General features: G+C 41.2%; 1 protein-coding gene across 1 annotated transcript in view; it reads right to left on the bottom strand.

Moving 5' to 3' along the window:
- The window catches only part of FMN2 (formin 2), a 207,608-nt gene that overhangs the window by 105,872 nt on the left and 80,365 nt on the right, over positions 1 to 21,371 (bottom strand). The window contains exon 7 of the mRNA XM_056853283.1: positions 13,843 to 13,930. Within this exon, the coding sequence (XP_056709261.1) occupies positions 13,843 to 13,930 (88 nt within the window). The remainder of the gene's footprint in view (positions 1 to 13,842; positions 13,931 to 21,371) is intronic.

Here is a 21,371-nt window from a genome sequence, read left to right as displayed (position 1 = left end):
GTGAGAGAGAGGGGGGGTAGCCAAAGTGGGGTGGGTTTGATTGCCTCTTTGTGGGACTGTGCTTTCTCCTGTTTCCATCGGTTGCCAACTTTGTCTGGAGTTAACTGTGGGTCAGTGAGTCTCTCTCGGCTGGCTGCTATTGTTTCCAATGGGTTGTGCAGCCGCTTCTGTTGTTTCTAATGGGCTAGCCTGGCATTCGTTTTAGTGCATCCCATGCTAGTTACGCTGTTTACTTACACTTTGAGCGTTGTTGGATGCACTTTTGGCATAGTTACATCGGCTCTTAGAAGCCACGGACTGGCTTCTACTGTGTGGGGGGGGGGAGCCAAAGTGGGGTGTTTTTGATTGCCTCTGTGTGAGACTGTGGTTTCTCCTGTTTTCATCAGTTGCCAACTTTGTCTGGAGTTGACTGTGGGTCAGTAAGTCTCTCTCGGCTGGCTGCTATTGTTTCCAATGGGCTGTGCAGCCGCTTCTGTTGTTTCTAATGGGCTAGCCTGGCATTTGTTTTAGTGCATCCCATGCTAGTTTAGCTGTTTACTTACGCTTTGAGCGTTGTTGGATGCACTTTTGGCGTAGTTACATCAGCTCTTAGAAGCCACGGACTGGCTTCTACTGTGTGTGTGTGGGGGGGGGAGCCAAAGTGGGGTGAGTTGGATTGCCTCTGTATGGGACTGTGCTTTCTCCTGTTTTCATCGGTTGCCAACTTCGTTTGGAGTTAACTGTGGGTCAGTGAGTCTCTTTCTGGCTGGCTGCTATTGTTTCCAATGGGCTGTGCAGCCGCTTCTGTTGTTTCTAATGGGCTAGCCTGGCATTCGTTTTAGTGCATCTCCTGTAATGTATTTTCAGTGGAGTCAATGCAAGTCAACCGACATTCCCCTCTCCCATTATCTTCAATGGGCTGGGCAGCCTCTCCTATTGTTTCCAATGGGCTGACTTGTCATTCCTTTTAGTACATCCCTTTTAATGGCTTTATTCCCCCGGGCCGGGGGAACGGTACAGCCCAACTGCTGAGGCAGCCAGACCCCCAGCAGAGCAGATGGGTGTGGGGACCCCTTCTGGGCCCCGTATCTCGGGACCCCCTGACCCAATCTTTACAAAACTTGGGGGTTCTTGCAAGAAGGGTCCCCTCAAGCTACCCTGAACGTTTGGGACCTCTACCCCCAAAAATGCCCCCCCGGAGCCGCGGAATGCTGCCAATGTGCTTTAAGTGGCTTTATTCCTGTGGGCAATTTGGGGGGGCCAACCCCTTCCAGGCCCCATATCTCAGGACCCCCTGACCCAATCTTTACAAAACTTGGGGGCTCTTGCAAGAAGGGTCCCCTCAAGCTACACTGAAGGTTTGGGACCTATACCCCCCAAAATGCCCCCCAGAGCCATGGAAAGGAGTGAATGCGTTTTTAATGGCTTTATTCGGCCAAATTTTTCCCCAAACTCGGAACTTGGCACCGAATTTCACAGATCCGAATCGGGGGAGTTCAGACTCCGGCATTTCCTGAATTAAAATGGGCCGAATTTTGCCAAATTCAAATTTTACCGAATTTTTTTTTCAAGAGCCCTACTGAGGAACTCCACTAGTCACTTCTCTCCAAGTGGATGAGGAACCATTAACTAGCACTCTTTGGGTACGATCTGTCAACCAGTTGCAGATCCACCTAATAATAGGATCTAAACCACATTTTCTCAATTTGTCAACTAGAATTTGTCAACCTTATCAAAAGCCTTACTGAAATCTACATAAACCTTGTCTACAGCATTCCCCTGATCCAGCAAGGTAGTAACTTTCTCAAAAAAGGAGATAAGATTAGTCTGACATGACTTATTCTTGAGAAACCCATGCTGGCTCTTAGTGATCAGATCCATCCTTTCTAAATGCTCAAGGACTGACTGTTTGATGATTTGTTCGAACACTTTTCCTGGTATAGAAGTCAAGCTGATGGGTTGGTATTTACCCGGATCCTCCTTTTCCCCCTTCTGGAAGATGGGGACAACATTTGCCCGCCTTCAGTCTTCTGGTACCTCACCTGTTTGCCAAGACTTTTCAAAAATAATGGACAGAGGTTCAGAAATTATATCTGCAAGTTCTTTGAGTACCCTTGGGTGCAATTCATATGGCCCAGAGGATTGTGTTTCATTTAAAGAAACCAGGTGTTTGTGCACTATCCCAATGCCAATTCTAGGCTACAAATCCCTTCCCTCATCACATGTTCTGTTTATGCCATGTTATGTGTGGGTGGCACCATATATGTGTGGGTCTTTAAAATTGTTACTACCACCATTTCATCCAGTATTTAAAGATTATTAGTGCATTACTTGGTTCAGATAAATTCCTGAGAAACTGGAGACTCAGAGTCCCTGATAATACGGCAGGAAACAGAAACATCCCTGGATGTGATAACAGCCCTATAAAGATCCCTGTTAACCTTATGCCTTGCCCTATTTTCTTAAGAGTTCACCACCCTTCTCTAAACTGTGAATAGGAGTAACTTGCACTCTAACATTGTGACTCCAGAGACTGCCTTAATAAATTCTAATTTTATCTTGCTTGCAAGTTCAAGGTCTAATCTGTCCTTTGCCCAAATCTGCCCTTTGCTGTCTACAACAAATCACCAAAATCTGTGGATGAGGATTACTGGCTCAAAGAACGGGAGATGTTCAACCACTGAACCAAGACCTTAATATTCACAGGATTATTCAAGCCTATTAAGCAAGATGCTTCTCAACATTTGAACTGCATTTTTAATTAAAAGACATTTAGGCCATCATGGGATGAACACATTTCTTGTTAAAGAGTATGCTAACCAACCAACAATATTTTGCTAATAATTATTCTCTGAGTTGATCGCTGTGTGTAATTTAAATATGGAACCTGAAAGCTGACTCTACTTCAAGACCAGAATATAAGCTTGTGCCAGAAATATTTAAGAGTATACACTGTCTTTCTATGCAATGTAACCATCTGAAAAAAGATGAACAAACTTTATCTGTACAGTCTGAATTATCTCTCTGTAAGCCTCTCTAGGTATTACACGCTGTAAACCAGACAGCCTAGAATCTTAAGAAAACATATTCCTATCCTTTCCAACAAGTATTTCTAAAGTTATCCAGTTTACATCCATCAAGTAATTCCAGAGATACCTGACTTATGAAAATCAATTAGTAAAACAAAGTCAGAAAAATGAAGATATAATTAGTGTTTGACGACAAAAAACTATTGCTGACATGCATCGTTATACTAACTAAGACATTTTTAGTAGAAAAGAGCAAGAGTCCAATAGCACCTTAAAGACTACCAAATTTCTGGCAAGGTATAAGCTTTCATGAGCCACAGCTGATTTCTTCAGATACAGCTAGAATGTGATTCCATCTATCCTTAAGTAGAAAAGAGTGAATTAGACACACAATGGCAATGTAAGTGTCAAAAGCAAGTAAATGACATTAGCATGCATGATTGGATTAAATGTGATATGCAGAGGGGTAGTAGGGGTGGAGAAATTAGCATTGGTAATGAGACAGGGATCCCAGATCTCTATTCAATCCAGGAGAATGCATTGTCTTGAGCTTCACTGTTAGTTGTAATTCAGCATTCTCTCTTTCTATTCTCAATTTGAAATCCCTTTGTAAGAGAACTGCTACTCTTAAATCAGCAACTGAATTGCTGGAAGGTTAAAATGCCCCCCCACTGGTTTCTGAATGTTGTGGTTTCTGACATCAGATTTATGTCCATTTAATCTTTGTCGCAGGGACTGGCCTGTTTGTCCAATGTAGAGGGTGGAATAGCATTGTGTGCGTGTGATGGCACAAATCACATTAGAAGATAAGCAAGAGTATGAACCTGAGAAAGTATGGCTAACGTTGCTGGGCCCAGTGATGGTGTTGCTAGGATCTATATGAGATCAAAGTTGGCATCTTGGTTTGTTGCAGGCCTTGGTACCATAGTCCATGCTACTGTTAAGTAGTTTATCATTGCGGGTGAGAAGTTGTGATGCATCATGATTTAAGACATTTTTGAGGGTCCTGCTTAGATTTCTCCTGCCTTTGGGAGAGTAATTGGTGACCGCAAGGGAGAAGGCCTTTTCTGTTGTGCTGCCTTATATGTGGCTCTCTTTACTGCATAGGGTTGCCAACCTCCAGGTACTAGCTGGAGATCTCCTGCTATTACAACTGATCTCCAGCCAATAGAGATCAGTTCACCTGGAGAAAATGGCCACTTTGGCAATTGGACACTATGGCATTGAAGTTCCTCCCATCCCCAAACCCCGCTCTCCTCAGGCTCCACCCCAAAAACCTCCTGCCAGTGGCGAAGAGGGACCTGGCAACCCTATTACTGCATAGTCTTTCTAGCTTCAAGGAGAGAGAAAAAGGAGATTCAGTCCATTCCTTTTCTTCTGCTATATGGTTTATTTATAGATCATGTACTCTTCTTTAGCTTGGTATACTGACTATTTATAGTTACTTACGTTCTTTGTGTTTTTATTTGTTCAGGCTGCTTTTTTTTAGTTTACTCACTTATGTTGGTATTTTGCTCTAAACCATTTTTTTTTTTTTTTTTGAAAATGCAGCCAATTGATTTGTGAAGGAAAGTGTTATTAACTAGTTCTTACTCTGTGGGCGTTACAGTATTTTATAGAGCTAATACGGAATTTTGTGAGCACGTAGTTTCAGTTAGAAAATCCCAGTTTCTAACATGAGTTCTCCCTACTCAGGACAAAACTACAGTTGCCTCCTTGCCCTGATTACACTGACAACATTTGGAAAGAATTATTACCATTTAAGTGATGCCAGTTTTTGCATTACCAGTATAAGTATATTGCTATATTTCATAGATATGCCATCATTTTATTGTTGTTGTTAGCTGCCTCAGGAAACAAATCTCTTGTAAATACAAATATCAATATTTCAATTAAAGTACATTTTTTTAAAAAAATAAAACAGTCAGTTATCATCACTGCTGCCAAGCTCCAGGTTGGGAAATTCCTGTAGGTTTTGTAGTGGAGTCTGATGAGGGCAGGATTTTGGGACGGGAGGGGCCTTAGCTGAATATAATGTCATTGAGTCCACCCTCCAAGGCAGTTGTTTACTGCAAGGGGACAGAACTCTGTCATCTGGAGTTCAGTTGTAATTCTGGGAGATCCCCAGGTCTGAACTGGAGGATGGCAACCCTAGGCCTGGTAGCAACCTCTGGGTGACTTGATACCACCCCACTTGCATGACTCAATTAGGCCTGGCTGCTTGCTACTGTTCAATAGCAGCCGCCCTATGATGGTGGTTTTGGAGACCAAGGTTTGAATCCCCATCTTGCTGTGCTAACTCACTGGGTGATTTCGGCCCAGTCACATACTTTCATCCAAGCCTACCTCACAGAGTTGTTGGGGGGATAAAAAGAAGGAGAGAAGAATAATGTAAACTGCTTTGGTCCCCACAGTGAGAAAAAGTGGGGTATAAATTAAGTAAATAAATAAGGAATATAGCTGAAGATAGAAGGCTGATAAAAGGTTGGTCGGGGAATGGCTAGGGTTGCCAACCTCCAGGTACTAGCTGAAGATCTCCTGCTATTACAACTGATGTCTAGCCAATAGAGATCAGTTCACCCAAAATGGCTGCTTTGGCAATTGGGCTCTATGGCACTGAAGTCCCTCCCCAAACCCCACCCTTCTCAAGCTCTGCCCCAAAAACCTCCCACCAGTGGTGAAGAGGGACCTGGCAACCCTATGAATGGCTGAGGAGAGAATTAGGAGGAAAGAGGAGAGGATATGGGTTTGCCAGGAGGAGGGAAAGAGGAAATAGTACAGGGAGGAGGATACAGTGGAAAGTGAAGTGCCCCCCACAAGTCCTTGAGGGCTCCCTATAATGCAAGTGGGCCTGATCCACTGGCCAGAGCCACACAACTGGGCCACAGTTTTCCTAGATGGAGGCTGCTGGGGGTGAGAGGGAAAGCTTGATACAGAGGGGCAGATAAAGGTAGTTTGGCTGTTGGGTGGGAAGGAGTCACAAGGTTGCCAATTCAAGGTTAATAAATTCCTGGAGGAGGCAGAACCTGGGGAGGGTGGAGTTTGAGAAAGGGAGAGACCTCAGAAGGATATAATGCCATAGACTCCACCCTACACCCATGGGAACTAGGATTGCCCATCTCCGGATGGAGCCAGGAGATCACCCAGAATTACAACTGATCTCCAGATTACAGTTCCCCTGGAGAAAATGGCTGCTTTGGAGGGTGGAGTTTATAGCATTATACCCTGTTGAGGTAATTTCCCTCCCCAAACCTCACCCTCAAATCTCCAGGAATTTCCCAACCTGGAGCTGGTAACCCTAAGGGGAACTGATGTCTGTAGTTGGAAGATCTTTTGGGATTCCAGGCAATCTCCAGGCCCCACCTGAAGGTTGGCAACCCTAGAAGAAGAGAATGAAGCAGAAAAAAGGGGAGAAGCTATGGGAGTTTTCAGGAAAGGGGAAGAGGAAATAGTGGAGGAGGGGGAAAATGAGATGCCTCCCGCAAGTCCTTGCAGGTTCTCCCGTGTACATGCTAATAGTGAAAGTGTGCCCTACCTGTGAATATCTAAATCTGTGGATTGGGGCCACACAGAAACAAAACAGACACTTCTGCAAACTTGGGGGACATCGCAGGTTGGCATAATAATCTGAAACTAAAATAAATAAATTGGGGGGATTAGTACCCCCCGAAATAAAAATGTCTGAGCAAGCACAGACAATCCTCTGTTAGTGGGCCTGGGGTGGGGGAAGGGAAGCCTAGCCAGGACCACCAGCAGCAATGCAGGGCAAGCCCCAGCAGGCCTGCCAAGAGCCGTGCCAACACCAAGAGAGGTGATGGGGGGAATGGGGAATCCTTAGTGGGCCTATGGCATGCTCACTGCCGAGAGTGGTGATGGTGGGGGGTTGAAAGAAGCTCCATTGGCCCTGCAGAGGTGGCAATAGTGGGGGGGGGTGATGATGGGGAGGCAGGAAGAGAGAGAGTTTGTGATGGGGTGGAGGGGGAAGAGAGCAAGAGAGTGATGGGGTAGGGGGAAGAAAGAGTGCAAGAGATGAGATGTGATCGGGTTGAGAAGGCAGAAAGACAGAGAAAGAGTGATGGGGTTGAGGAGGCAAAATGAGAGAGAAAGAAATAATGAGGGGATGGGGGTCAGAAAGAGAGAAACTGACAGGCATGGGGGAGAGAGAGTAAGGTAAGGGGTGGCAGGAGGAAGACAGAGGGAGAGGCGGAGAAGTGGAGGAGAGGGGAGGAAAGAAAGGTGGAGGGAAATGGGATGGCCTTTCCCGCAAGTTCCTTGCAGGTATGTATATTTATACTATAGCTCCACCCTTATCACATGCAAAAGGAGTTAGCCCACTATACTGTAGTAGCTGATAATAAAGTTTTGGATGGTTTCATATTGGATGGTATCACATTTCAAACATGTGTGATGTTGAGTAGACTATACATTCAGTCTAATGGTGTTCAAGTTTCCCCAAACAGTCATCTAAAACCATACTTTAATATAAGGTAGTAACAAACCCAGTCCTATGCAGACAGATCTAATGGGAGTTGCTTCCAAGTCAACAAGCATAGGAATGCGGTTTAAGGAAAAGAAAACCAACTACACTACGGCCAGAATCCCAGATATATTTTACAGCAGACAGAGTTTCAAACATCATTTATGACCAGCAGTTCAAAATCAGGAATCCCAGTGGGCTGGTAAAAATCCCTTGTGAGCGCCAAAGCAGCTCTATGAAAACCCTTCATTATGTCTGATTCTATGGTACTGCAAGTCCCTTGGCTTCTCTGCTTGAAAATGTATCTGTGTCAATACACCAAACCCTTGCATTAGAAATCCAAATCCAAGCAATTTTGAAATTCAATATTTGGAACAAAAAGAGGTATCTAACAAAATTAAAATGATTGCTGGCTGAACTGAAAAATAATAACTGACTGAAAAATAATATCCACTTGCGCTTGAGGGATATTGTTATATTTGAAATCTTACAATTAGAACAAATCCTGAACGTTTGCACTTATATGTTCTGTTTCGCTGAAGTTTTAACCAGATCGAAAGAATTACATTTGTTTCTAGACTCTCCCGTGGCGGCGTTAGTGCCAATTTAGCCAGCACAAGTGGCACTAACGCTGGCGCAGGGGTCATGTCAGCTCCTATCACTTCCCCCCTGTATGGATTGCTCAGTTAATGTGAAAAATCAGAGATATAGCAGGATGCAAAACCAAGTTTATATTGCAGTAAAAACATAGTGCAAGAAATTTCTGCTCCACTAGAAAATGTAAGCGCCAGCAGTAATTTAGATGCTAAAAGAAAAAAAAATGTAATTTTAAAAATTAGAGATTCACATTCTTTATATCCAGAGTTGCAAACCAAACAGGCATTTGCCATGCATATTTCAACTTCATGTTTCAAAGTTCATCCTGAACATTTGTATTCCATCCCTGTGCATTAACTGTATTTCTATGGTATATGGTCCTTCCAACAATATTTATGCTCAAAGATACCCTTTACTATGCCTATCTAAGAAGACATTATAGGTAGCTTCCAGGAAATGGCTAAGAGCTTTATTTCTAAGACTCTTCCTGAGGACCACTTCATAAAGGTAATAAAGGTAGTATTATTATGATCTTGTTTTTGATATTTTGTTAGATATTTAGCACACACACGAATATGGAGTGTTTACTGTATTGTGGGTATGTGTGTTATTATATATGTAATGTTTGAAATAATAAAATTTAATTTAAAAAGGAAATGCATAGCATCAGTGATTGTTAGAAAAATATTGGGAATATTGATGGGCTTTGTTTCTTCAGGTGAGTAGACATGTATGATTTCCCAATATACTACATGTTAGAATAATCATATCCCCCATATATATAAAATCTTGACATGTGAGCTACTATATATCCATACTGCAGGTGAGGGCTAAGGCAGAGTTGTTTTTTTTTTTTTTTTGTATACAGCCACCTCTGGGAGCGTGTAGCTCACTAGATTTAGTTGGGAAGCTTTTTCTTCCCCCTACACAGAAAAAGAAGGAAAACAAAGTCTGCTAGCATTATAACTGGCAGGAGCAATGGCAAATTTTTCTATATAGAAAGTGGTTGGGAACAAATGCAAAGCAGAAGCATATTTAAGCCACGTAAGGGCTTGTTTGCTAGAGGTTGGCTTTCCAGTCAATTGTCTCCACACCTTTCTAATTTATCACAAATGCTGCTAATTATAACGAGGCTCGCCCAACTCCTTGCGTTGTTAACAAAAAGATATAATAATTCAGAAAATATTAGTTTCTCCAAAAAACATGCATTTCATCAAACAACACATGAAGATTTAAAAAAAGACTTCTATGAGAGCGTTTGTAGGATAGAATAATTACATACACTTAATCCTAATAGGATAAAGGTTAAACATAGCATTGCTTGACCCCTTCAGTGACTGACATTCATGCCATATTATTGTTAGCTTTGCATGTTAAGCAAGCAAATTTTCAATCAACTTGTGTTGGCTTTACCACAGACACAGATGTTAGGCGGACTCCTTTGTTCATAAGGTTCTCATTATTAACTCAAACCAAGCTGAATATTTGACTGAAGGAAAGGACCATATCATTGTTTTCAGATTTCACTCTATGACTTAACTGAACTACATCTGCCAGCTTTAGAAATACCAAGTGCTTCTTGGCGCCAGTGCCGGCGCCTCGATCTGTGACTACCAGCCTAAATGCTCGAGCTTGAGGAAGTTTAGTAACCATGAAAATAACTTAATAAAGGCTTAAATTGTGATTAAAAGTTGCTCGCAAACTGACAGCACACGCCAACAGTTGTCCGGTGTGTGATTCATTCAACAAAATATCAAACGGAACCCGCAATTAAAACAGGTAGGCTAGGATAGTCAGAAAGATGTTTTCATGATTTATTAAGTCTGCAATGTACTTGAAACCATATTTATTTAATAGGTAAGCTGGCACTACACAGCTCCATTCCATCTGCTTTAAATCTATTATAAGACCCTAGGAGGCATGAAGAACACTCCATATAAATATAACTCCACTTTTCACCTTTTATGCAAAGCTATTATTGAATGTGGGGAGGGAGGAATTACAGACACCTTCAAAGATGTTTCCTAATATGAAACTTCCAAGGGTATCCTATCAGTCAGTCTTTAGAAGGTATTTATTGCAAAATACAATGTATTTAAAGCAAATGAGAGCTTGCTTTCAAAAAAAAGGCATTCACAGCAGTTAGGCTGTGGATCTATTTGTCCCTGCCCCTATTCAAATGAAGCATGACAGGAAAATTGTGTGGCTTGAAGGAATCAGACAATTGTGGAAGTGCAAGCTGAGGAGCAATTAAGTCACCCTTACCACTTTTTGACAGGCTTTTCCCACTTGCTTCTGACCCACCTGCCCTGTCTTGGAATATCATGGGATTAGCTAGTCACCAAATGGGATATCTATAGAGCTATTCCAAGCCACAGAAACAGAGTTCATCAAAATCTTAACAAGTATATGCCAACAAACATGGAAAACAAAGCAATGGCCCACAGACTGTAAAAGGTCAATTTACATTCCAATTCCCAAAAAAGGAGACATCAAAGACTGTAGCAATTATCAGACCATCACATTAATTTCTCACGCAAGTAAAGTGATGCTCAAAATCTTAGAACAAAGACTGTTACCATATATGGAAGGAGAAATGCCAGATGTTCAAGCTGGATTCAGAAAAGGAAAAGGAATCAGCGATCATATAGCAAATTTACATTGGTTACTGAAACATATGAGATAATTTTAGAATAAAATCAGCTTGTATTTCATAGATCATAACAAAGCTTTTGACTGTGTGAAGCATGAAAAGCTATGGCTGGTTTTAAAGGAAATGGGTGTGCCACAGCATCTCATTGTTTTAATGTGCAACCTCTACTCTGGACAAGAGGCTACTGTTAAGACAGAATATGGAGAAACAGTATGGTTTCCAATTGGCAAAGGGGTCAGACTAGGATGTATTGTATTTCCCTGTCTCTTCAGTCTATATACAGCACATATCATAAGGAAAGATGGATTAAATTTAGATGAAGGTGGAGTGAAACTGGGGGGAGGAACATTAACAATTTGAGATATGCCAATGATACCACAATACTGGCAGAAACTAGCGAAGACTTGAAATGATTAGCGGTGAAAGTTAAAGTGGAAAGTGCCAAAGCAGGACAACAGGTGAACATCAAGAAGACAAATTTCCATTTCCTTATTGTTCACCTTAAAGCTGAGTAATTCCCCAGTAGTCATTACTACTGGGGAATTACTCAGCTTTAAATTGAACAATAAGGAAATGGAAATTGTTGAAGACTTTCTATTGTTTGGCTCCATCCAAAAGTCTCCAAGAGGGAGACTGCAGCCAAGAAATAGAAGGAGATTGAGTCTAGGAAGGGCAGCCATGAAGGAGCTAGAAAAAAATCCTAAATGTAAGGATGAGTCAATGGCAACTAAGATCAAGTTAATTCATGCTATAGTGTTCCCTATTACTATATACGGGTGTGAAAGTTGGACAGTTAAGAAAGTGTTTGCAAGACTTGAGCAAGGCTAATGATAGGATGTTCTGGAGGACATTGATTCATAGGGTCACCATGAGTTGGGAGCAACTTAATGGCACTTAACATGCACACACACAGCCAGTCATCAATTTCCAGGCCAAGCAGGAATGTTTTTAGGTTTCTCTAATTGGTGTGGGGGTGCCTTTCTTCACCTGTTTTGCAGTATCCTGGGGATATGGGTGTTAATACGTATGTGGGGGGAGAGGCAGGCAGGCAGATCGTCCTGGTCCTTGGCTGTTTAGGCTAGAACTAGTTTTGCAAGAATTGGGCAGGTTGCTCATGACAGGCAGGGATGATCAGCAAGCACCTTGAGGCATCATGGATGGAGTGTCCAGCCCAGCCCATCACTGGCATTATGGCAGAGTGGGGATTGGGGAAGGGGCAGCGTTGGTGCTGAGCAACATCATACAAAATCTAGTAGTAGTCTCACGGGGCATTGGGAAGGGGGAGGGGGCTTGGCACCCTTCTCACATGATATGCAGGTCAGGATAAGCAAGGCCAGTGGAATGCTGCTGGCCGAGTCTGGAGCCAAGCTAGATTTGCCAAGTAAGGCAGACACTGAAAAAAAGAACAAAATGGCTGACTGCCTTAATGCAACCCACCCTTTTGAAATATTCAGACTATTTAAATATGATGCAGATGAGATATGTAAATAAATTAGTTAAACCCAGATGGTGGTCTTGTGTCTTTATTTGGGGTGCTGGTGCAAAAGAAAGATGGAATCATTGTGAAAGGCACCAAATATTTGTCTGAGTATTAAGTGCTGTCAAGTTGCTTTCAACTTTGGGCAACCCTATGAATTACTGTCCATCAAAAGGTCCTATCCAAAAGGTCCTAGAAACAGCCTTGCTCAGGTCTTGAAAAACTGATGTCCATGGCTTCCCTTATAGAATCAATCTATCTCATGTTGGGTCTTTCTCTTTTCCTGCTGCCTTTGACTTTTCCTAGCATGATTGTCTTTTTCAGTGACTCTTGTTTTCTCATAATGTGACCAAAGTATGAAAGCCTCAGTTTGGTCATTTTAGCTTCTAGAGAGAGTTCAGGCTTGATTTGATCTAGAACCCACTTATTTGTCTTTTTGATAATCCACAGTATCTGTAAAACTCTCCTCCAACACATTTTGAAGGAATCAACTTTCTTCCTGTCAGCTTTCTTCACTCATAGCATGATTTAACCAGATCTTTGTCATCAGTGACACATCCTTACACTTAAGAATCTTTTCTAGCTCCTTCATGGCTGCATTTCCCAGTCTCCATCTCCTTCTGATTTCTGGGTTGCAGTCTCCCTTTGGGTTGATGATGAAGCCAAGGAATACAAAATTTTGAACAATTTCCATTCTTCATCATCAACCTTAACGTTGTGTAATCCATCAGTAGTCATTACTTTTGTCTTCTTGATGTTCAGCTGCAATCTAGCTTTAGCACTTTCTGCTTTAACCTTAATCAGAAGTTATTTCAGGTCTTCACTGTGGTGTAGTGGTTAAGAGTGGTGGACTCTAATCTGGTGAACTAGGTTGGTTTCCCCACTCCTACACATGAAGCCTGGTGGGTGACCTTGAGCTAGTCACAGCTCTTGTAAGAGCTCTCTTAGCCTCACCTACTCATAAGGTGTCTGTTGTAGGAAGAGGAAGGGAAAGCAATTGTAAGTATTCTCTTCTTCACTGTTTTCTGCCAGTATTGTGGGTTCAGCTGCATATCTCAAACTGTTATTGTTCCTTCCACCGATTTTTACTCTACCTATATCAAAATCTAGTCCAGCTTTCCTCATGATATATTCTGAACATGGATTGAAGAGATAGGGAGATGAATCTGCGTCTGACACCTTTGCCAACTGAAAACCATTCTGTTTCTCCATATTCTAGTCTCTTGTCCATAGTACAGGTTATGCATCAAAACAATCAGATGCTGTGGCATACCCATTTCCTTTTAAACCAGCCTATTTCCTTTAAAACCAACCAAGCATTTCAATTCCATCCATTCTTCTTGAATGCTGGAATCTACTACACCCCATTCTAAATAGGCAGGAGACAAGAGGGATTCAACACACATTAATGAAATTGTTGTCCAACCCCTACTCATTTTATTTGGAATAACACTGAAACATTCCCAGCACACTATTCCCAAAGTACTCAAATTTCAAGACAACAGGGTTTAGGATGATATGCAACTGGTTTTCCATACTGTGGTTTTTCAAAGGCTGGCAGTCATTTTGGCTGTGAAAAAGATGAAATTATCATAGTGAATAAAATCCAATAGAAATTTATTTCACTCACCGTGCTGTATATCTTTCATATCTAAATGAAGACTGGACATTAATATCCCAACTGCTTGTGACCTTTTGTTGCTCAATAACTTGACAACCTATTAAAAAGAAGAACATTTTATTATTTTCCAATACATTTTCCCATATTATAAACCAGAAATCCAGAACACAAATGATATTAAAATAACCTACAGAACTTGAGGTAAAAGCCCTGCTCATCACTAGACATTAAGGATGGCCTCACAGATGTCCCCCAACCCACATTCACATGTATTTTAGGTTCAGCATTTCACTCCTGTTACAACCCGGCATTTCACTCCTGTTACAACCCGGGTAAAGGATACTGTCAAAGACATTTCCAACTATGGCTAATACAGATTTGATATTATTTCCAAAACCACACAATGATTTCTAGCTTAGAGATAAAACCATGCAATTTTTAAAAACAAACAACCAAAACAAATATAATTACAGCATAGAAGGCTATTCCTTTGGGGAATAATTTTTTTTTTGGGGGGGGAAAGTAAAATAGCTTTAAATTTATGTAAATCATGAGTATTTAAACATTTACATCTAAACCTAATGGAACAACTCTTATTGTTAGCACTGTCAGAAGCATACACAAAGGGCACATTGCAGTCACCAATATTAATCATTTTAAGTCGAGCTGATGCTACTGGAAAAGGAGTGACCAAATGGGACTTGGCAGTACATACCTGAAGCTGAATTTTTTACCATGAGGTAAAAAGAGGTAGTCCTAAATAGAGTTATTTGATGAAACTTAGCTATACTTAAAATATATAGCCTAGAATAACATCTTGGCCAAGAAAGAAAGGAAAGAATCAGAAAGATCAATAGTGATTAAGGGTAGGCATGCCTTAATCCTATTGAAATTTAATATTTAATATCGTTCAAGACACACTGCTTACATTGGAATTAAGGCAGGACCACTAATTATGAGGCAACATAGGGTTCCAATCTCAAGTTTGTCTTGTAATGCTAGTTCAGGGGGTGAGTTTGCAGGGTTAGAGAGGTAAGTTACGCCTTTCCCTGCCTGTTGTCTGTATTATGTTATTCCTCTCTCAGGAATTTAACCTATTTCACCTAGCTGGGTTCCAGGACCAGAAACAAACCCACACTGAGGGAGAGGAAGGCTAGAATACGGTACCTATGAGACCGCCCCCCCCCCCATGGGGACCACCACCATTGTTAATCCCTAAAGACTGCCAGAGGCCTGGATAAAATATTCAGATTGATATTAAATTGGGGGGCCCTGAACCTGGAAGAAATTCCCCTAGACACTCTAAAAAGGGAGTAGCTCACCTGCTGGAATGCTTTATGGAGTACATTGATAAAAGATCTTTGGTCTCAAGCTTCCATAGCTCCCTCATCCTCTGGCTATAATTATCTCACGCTTGCTGTACAATAACTAAGGCTCTTGACTTTGCCAAAACCCCTCCACTCCCCAACTTAATCCAATTAAGCTCCTAGGGCTTCCAACCCTGATCCAACCATTGTCAGCCTGAGTAATTTCATTGACATCTCAGCTTCTTCTCATAACTGAATCATTAATCTCAATCATCCAAGTGTCCCTTGTGGGACAACTTTAGCAGTTATTTTCAAACTGTCCAATAGATTTTGAGTTTCACCTCTAAGTCCCACCCTGTCCAAGCAAAGTCACTGCCTCTCTGTTGACAGAATTAAAGGTGTATAAAAATCATCCTCCAGACCTACCTTTGTAGGTTTTTGGACCCAAGCCGGCTTCCCCAGTTTTATGGTAGGTTCACTTTCTGGACCCCCACTCTTTGACTGAAATTACTGAGCTTTCCCCTCCTTTGAACCCTAGAACTTCATCCTTGTCCTTTTTTTCTCTTTCAGGATCAGGCTCGTATATTTACTGTCCCCCTTTTATTCTCCCAAAGCACCTTACTGCTAGTCAGGTTTTCCCCCAGTAAACAGCTCATAGGCAGGTAGGCATATATACAGATTTTGCATTTGTTTATTGTACTATCCTTTTTTGTTATTCTTGCCATTCCATTTTTCCATATCTCATTAAGGGAATAAAGATCTTTCTTATTTATGAGTTATTTTCTCCCTCATTCTTTTGGAGTGCTGCCTCGAACTGGGACTCTGGTATCCATTGATAGATGACCCCAAAGTTAATTGCCCAGGAGATGTGTGCTTAGTCTTACACATGTAAAGGACATTTTGCACATTACAGCCCCTGCATGGGTACCTATTTGAGCAACAGCCACAAATCATTTTTCAGGAAAGAATCAGTGAACACCTGTGGAACCAAGCCTTCCTGCCCACCCGTTCTTCCCTCTAGCTCTTGCAGCCGCTTTACCTTTTCAAACACAGGTTTGGGCATTTGCCAAGAATTTGATTTGGCCATAAGCATTCCCAGTTTTCTCTGGACTGCAGCTTAACACATTTTGATTCAAGAATTTTTCAGAAAGGATTGATTTTTAGAGGGGGGGGAGGAGATGTATACCCATTTGTTCAAACTGGCATACCTGTGCTACCTTATCCTACTCTTGCATTACACAGATTCCAACAAAACCTCACTATATATGCAACTCACTCATTCATGAGCTGTAATAAATAGGTTAATATAGGGCAAGCTAAACCTTTGCTACCATCATCTCTTTCTCCTTGCTAAGGACTGTCATTCATCCTCCTATTTTCTGTCCAGTACTTTGCTGAATTCCCTAAACCTTTTCTCCCAAACAAAACAGCCATCACTCATGAGAGCCAGCGTGGTGTAATGGTTAAGAGCGGTGGTTTGGAGTGGTGGAGTCTGATGGGGAGAACCGGGTTTGATTCCCCACTCCTCCACATGAGCGGCAGATGTTAATCTGGTGAACTGGGTTAGTTTCCCCACTCCTACACATGAAGCCAGATGGGTGACCTTGGGCTATTTACAGCTCTCTTAGAGCTCTCTCAGCCCCACCTACCTCACAGGGTGTCTGCTGTGGGGAGAGGAAGGGACGGAGATTGTAAGCCGGTTTGATTCTTCCTTAAGTGGTAGAGAAAGTCGGCATATAAAAACCAACTCTTCTTCTTTATTTAACCAAATTGCCTCACCTTGTTTTCCCCTCAAACAAAACAAAAGTTTGTGAAGAAATTCATTATTGTCAGATCACTCAGTCTTTCTTGGGATATAAATAGTTTGACTGGGGGGGGCTCTCTTTATGAGGAGGACAGTATGTCAGTAGGTATGATTGTGAACTTTCTTTGACTGTAATAACATTTTGTGCAGAGCCATTTCTATGATGTATGCTGGCAGCAAATTATGTTATTAACTGAGATCTTTTGTCACACTACTTTTTAAAATTTCTCCTGAAACGCTGAAGTAACACAGCATGGAGAAGGCGTAGAGAGAAGGCAATGGGAGAGAGCAAGTGTCCTGAAAAAGCACCTTGGATAGCTGAGTGTAGCTGTAGCAGCTAGGTTTTTTCTTTGCACTGTGCAACCACCTGAAGAATAAGCCAAAGTTGGTTGTCAGCCTACATTCAAATATCACAATAAACTGGAAGAAATTAAACGGTGGGTTAAAAAATAGTGGTTTATCGTAAAATCTGTATGTAGATTCCAACTTCCCCAACTAGTCAGTTGCAAACCTTATGATATCTTTAAAGGGGTGACGTCACATCCCAACGTTTCCTAGGCAGACTTTGTTTACGGGGTGGTTTGCCAGTGCCTTCCCCAGTCATCTTCCCTTTACCCCCAGCAAGCTGGGTCCTCATTTGACAGACTTCGGAAGGATGGAAGGCTGAGTCAACCTTGAGCTGGCTACCTGAAACTAACTTCCGTTGGGATCGAACTCAGGTCGTGAGCAGAGCTTGGACTGCAGTACTGCAGCTTAACACTCTGCGCCACGGGGCTCTTAGGCTATCTTTACCTGAGGTAAAGTTATCATTGTGTATACCTGCCTATGAGAAAACTGAAACTAGGATTACAGTGGAGGTCATGGTCCTTTTTATGAGAAAGATATTTTATGTAAAATTGTCTACCAAGAGCAGACAGATCCGTATATGCATGGAAGATGTGACTTGGATGAAATGTAAAGAAATCTGTGAGAATCGCTAAGGAGTTTGGATGAACTCAAGATGTCAGAAGATCTGCCAAGGAAGACATATGAAGAGCAAACTCAGAGCAGGATGTTCATCAAATGTGCAAGGGAAAGCAAAAAAACGGGTGGGGGGGGGGGAACTTGGCAGATTCAGTTACAATCATTCAGTCAAGAGAAACAAACAAAGGAACACAGAATAATCAAATACATTTTACTTCTACATCTTACATGAAAAAAACCAGAGAATGGGGAGTATAGGGAGATAGAGAGTATTCTTAGGGTTGCCAACCTCCAGGTAATAGCAGAAGATCTCCTGCTATTACAACTGATCTCCAGCCGACAGAGATCAGTTCCCCTGGAGAAAATGGCCGCTTTGGCAATTGGACTCTATGGCATTGAAGTCCCTCCCCTCCCCAAACCCCACCCTCCTCAGGCTCTGCCCCAAAAATCTCCCACTGATGGCAAAGAGGGACCTGGCAACCCTAAGTATTCTGCAGAACGAGGGGGCATCCCACAAAATTGGGGGGTTTAAAATCCCCTTCCAAGAGAGGAATGTTGTCTGCACTTGCATAGCCAACATAAGATAGTATCCCCTTTGGGTGGCTGTGGCAGGCAGAGGAGCCGCTGCCTATGCTGGATGAGCAAGCAAGGGTGAAAGCTGGAAGAAGAAGAAAGTTGTAGCGACTGCATGTGCCAGGGAAGCAGATGGATGGGTGGAAGGAGGGGAGAGCCAGTTACCCCTGCATGACCCAGCCACCATTGGCTGCAGCTCTGGCGGTGAGCAAGCTGTTCAGTGAGTGGGCAGCCCAGGAAGGGAGTGGTGGAAGAAAAAGGATGGGATCCACTTCCGGGTCGGACGACCCCCCCGCCGCAAGCATGGAGCAGCGCTCCAGCTGACCGCTGCCCAGGGGCATTGAACTTGCCCCCATCAAAACCGGCAAGCGGCACCCCTCGGAGTAAGAGGGGATGCAGAATTGGGAGCTGGTGGCGGCCCCATCATCTGAGCAATAGCTGCCGAGAAATCGGCGGTGGTTGCTCTGACGGGTCCCGCTGAAGAGCCGGCGCCATCTTAAAGGGACAGCTGGAGAGCGAGGAGGGATCCGATTTCACATGCAAGTTGATTACAGCATTTTTTTTATTTCTTAAAATATCAGACTGGGGTGTTTGGCAGAGGTGTTTCTGAAGGAGATAACACTGGACTAGCTATAATTTCATTACGCTCTGTATTTGTGACTTTTGGCTTTTTGCCAGTGGAGTGACGCAGTTTGAAAACTTTCTTTCAGTATTGGAAGACAAAGGAAAAGAGTAAGAAAACAGTCACAGTGACATGGAATACAACATTTGAGATGTCATAGTGAATGTGTTTTTTCCAAACTGAACTGATCCATCTGAATTATTGATCCGATTGAGCAAATTGATAGATGGAATAAAATTTTGGAGGTTTATGGAAAGCTTTCAGGTTTTAAAATTAACAAAACTAAAACTAAGATATTGGTCAAAAATATGACTCTCTCACAACAACAATATTAACTAAAAAGACAGGATTTAGTATTGAACATAAAGTTAAATATTTAGGTATATGGATATTGAATAATAATCTCAATTTATTTCAAAATAATTATGTACATCAATGGCAACAGATAACAAAAGATTTGAAAAGTTGGAAAAAAATACCGTTATCATTGTGGGGACGAATCTCAGTAATAAAAATGATGTTACTACCTAAAATGCTTTTTTTGTTTCAAAACTTACCAATAGTGAAAGGTGCTCAGATATTTGATGATTGGAAGAAAGATATTTTGAGGTTTCTTTGGGGTAAAGAAAGACATAGGATAGCATATAATAATTTAATAGAACTGAAAGAAACAGGAGGGTTGGGATTGCCAGATTTGAGAATGTACTATCAAGCAGCTTGCTTCACCTGGATAAAAAATTGGATTCTCTTAGAGAACCCGAAGTTATTAGAATTAGAGGGATTTAAATTACGATTTGGGTGGCACGCATATTTATGGTATGGGAAGGAGAAAGTAAATAAAGAATTTAATTCCCATATTATTAGGAAAAGTTTATTACAAACGTGGAATAAATATAAAGGTTTTTTTGAAAGTAAAACTCTCGGTTGGATTAACCCCATAGAAGCCTTAATGAGAAGGGGTGCACATTTAATTCTGGATTGCAATAAATACAGAGAAATGATAGAATATAAAGACGGGATATGGATGTTGAAAACTCGAGAACTTCAAATTAAGGATTGGTTTATGTACTATAAATTAAGGGATGTATTTAGTAAAGATAATAGGATGGGTTTTAATCAAACCAAATCTAAATTTGAGATTATATTATCTAAGGGTAATAAAGGATTGATAGGAAGGATTTATAAATTATTGATAGAAATGAATTTATAACAGGAAAGGATTAAACCAGTGATGGTGAAATGGATGAGGGATTTAGGTTATAATATAGATTTGGAATTATGGGAAAATTTGTGGAAAAAGGAATTTAAATTTACTATTACTAATGAAATAAGAGAAAAATTATACAAAATGTTTTATAGATGGTACATAACCCTAGTACTATTAAGTAAAATGAAAAAAGAGGATGAGGCTCTTTGTTGGAAATGTGGAACAGATATAGGCACATTCATGCATGTTTGGTGGTTTTGCAAAAAAATTAGGAGATTTTGGTGATTAGTTTTAAATGAAACTAATAATTTGACTAAATTAAAAATGAAAAAAAATCCTGCCTTTTGTTTTTTGGGTATTCCGAAAAAAGATTTAGGTAAAGGTGACAGAGTCATATGTCAATATAGTTTCGCTGCTGCCAGAATTACAATTGCTAAAAAATGGAAGCAAACAAATAAACCTTCAATTAAAGAGTGGAGAGAAAAATTATGGATGTATAGGCGGATGGCCAAAATTACAGACTCTTTACATGGTAAAGATATGGATGAATTTAAACACACATGGTTAAAGGCCACCGCATATTGGGATAAATTGGCAAAAACGGATTTTAAAGGTATAGTTAATGAATTATAGTTCAATGTGTTTTTTAATTAATGACTATAACAACAGGTTTTTATATATTGTCATAACACTCCTCCGGAAGTTCAATGGTGAAGGGCACATAGGTGGGTGGTAGGGTTTTGGGCACTTTAGGCTTTTTTTAAAAAGAAAAGATAGTAAATAATAATGTATTAGCATTGCTCGTAATAGTGCTCTGTATATGTTTTTGTGCATTTTATGTTTTTTTATTTGTATTGGATTATGATTTTTTTTTTATTTTTTGTGCGTTTAATTATAAAAGCAATAAAAATAAATAAAAAGGATGGGATCCCACCCCCACAATTCTCATAGGTCCTCCATTTATCTACTATAATAGGAAACAGAGAAGTTCTGTGGATTTCTGTGTTCTGGATTTCTGATTTATGGCATGGAAAAATACTAGGGGCACTTGTAGGGTTGCCA

This window comes from Euleptes europaea, chromosome 7, assembly GCF_029931775.1.
Source record: "Euleptes europaea isolate rEulEur1 chromosome 7, rEulEur1.hap1, whole genome shotgun sequence".
NCBI lineage: Eukaryota > Metazoa > Chordata > Lepidosauria > Squamata > Sphaerodactylidae > Euleptes > Euleptes europaea.
The sequence above is the reverse complement of the archived record's forward strand: the minus strand, read 5'-3'. Positions and strand labels throughout refer to the sequence as shown.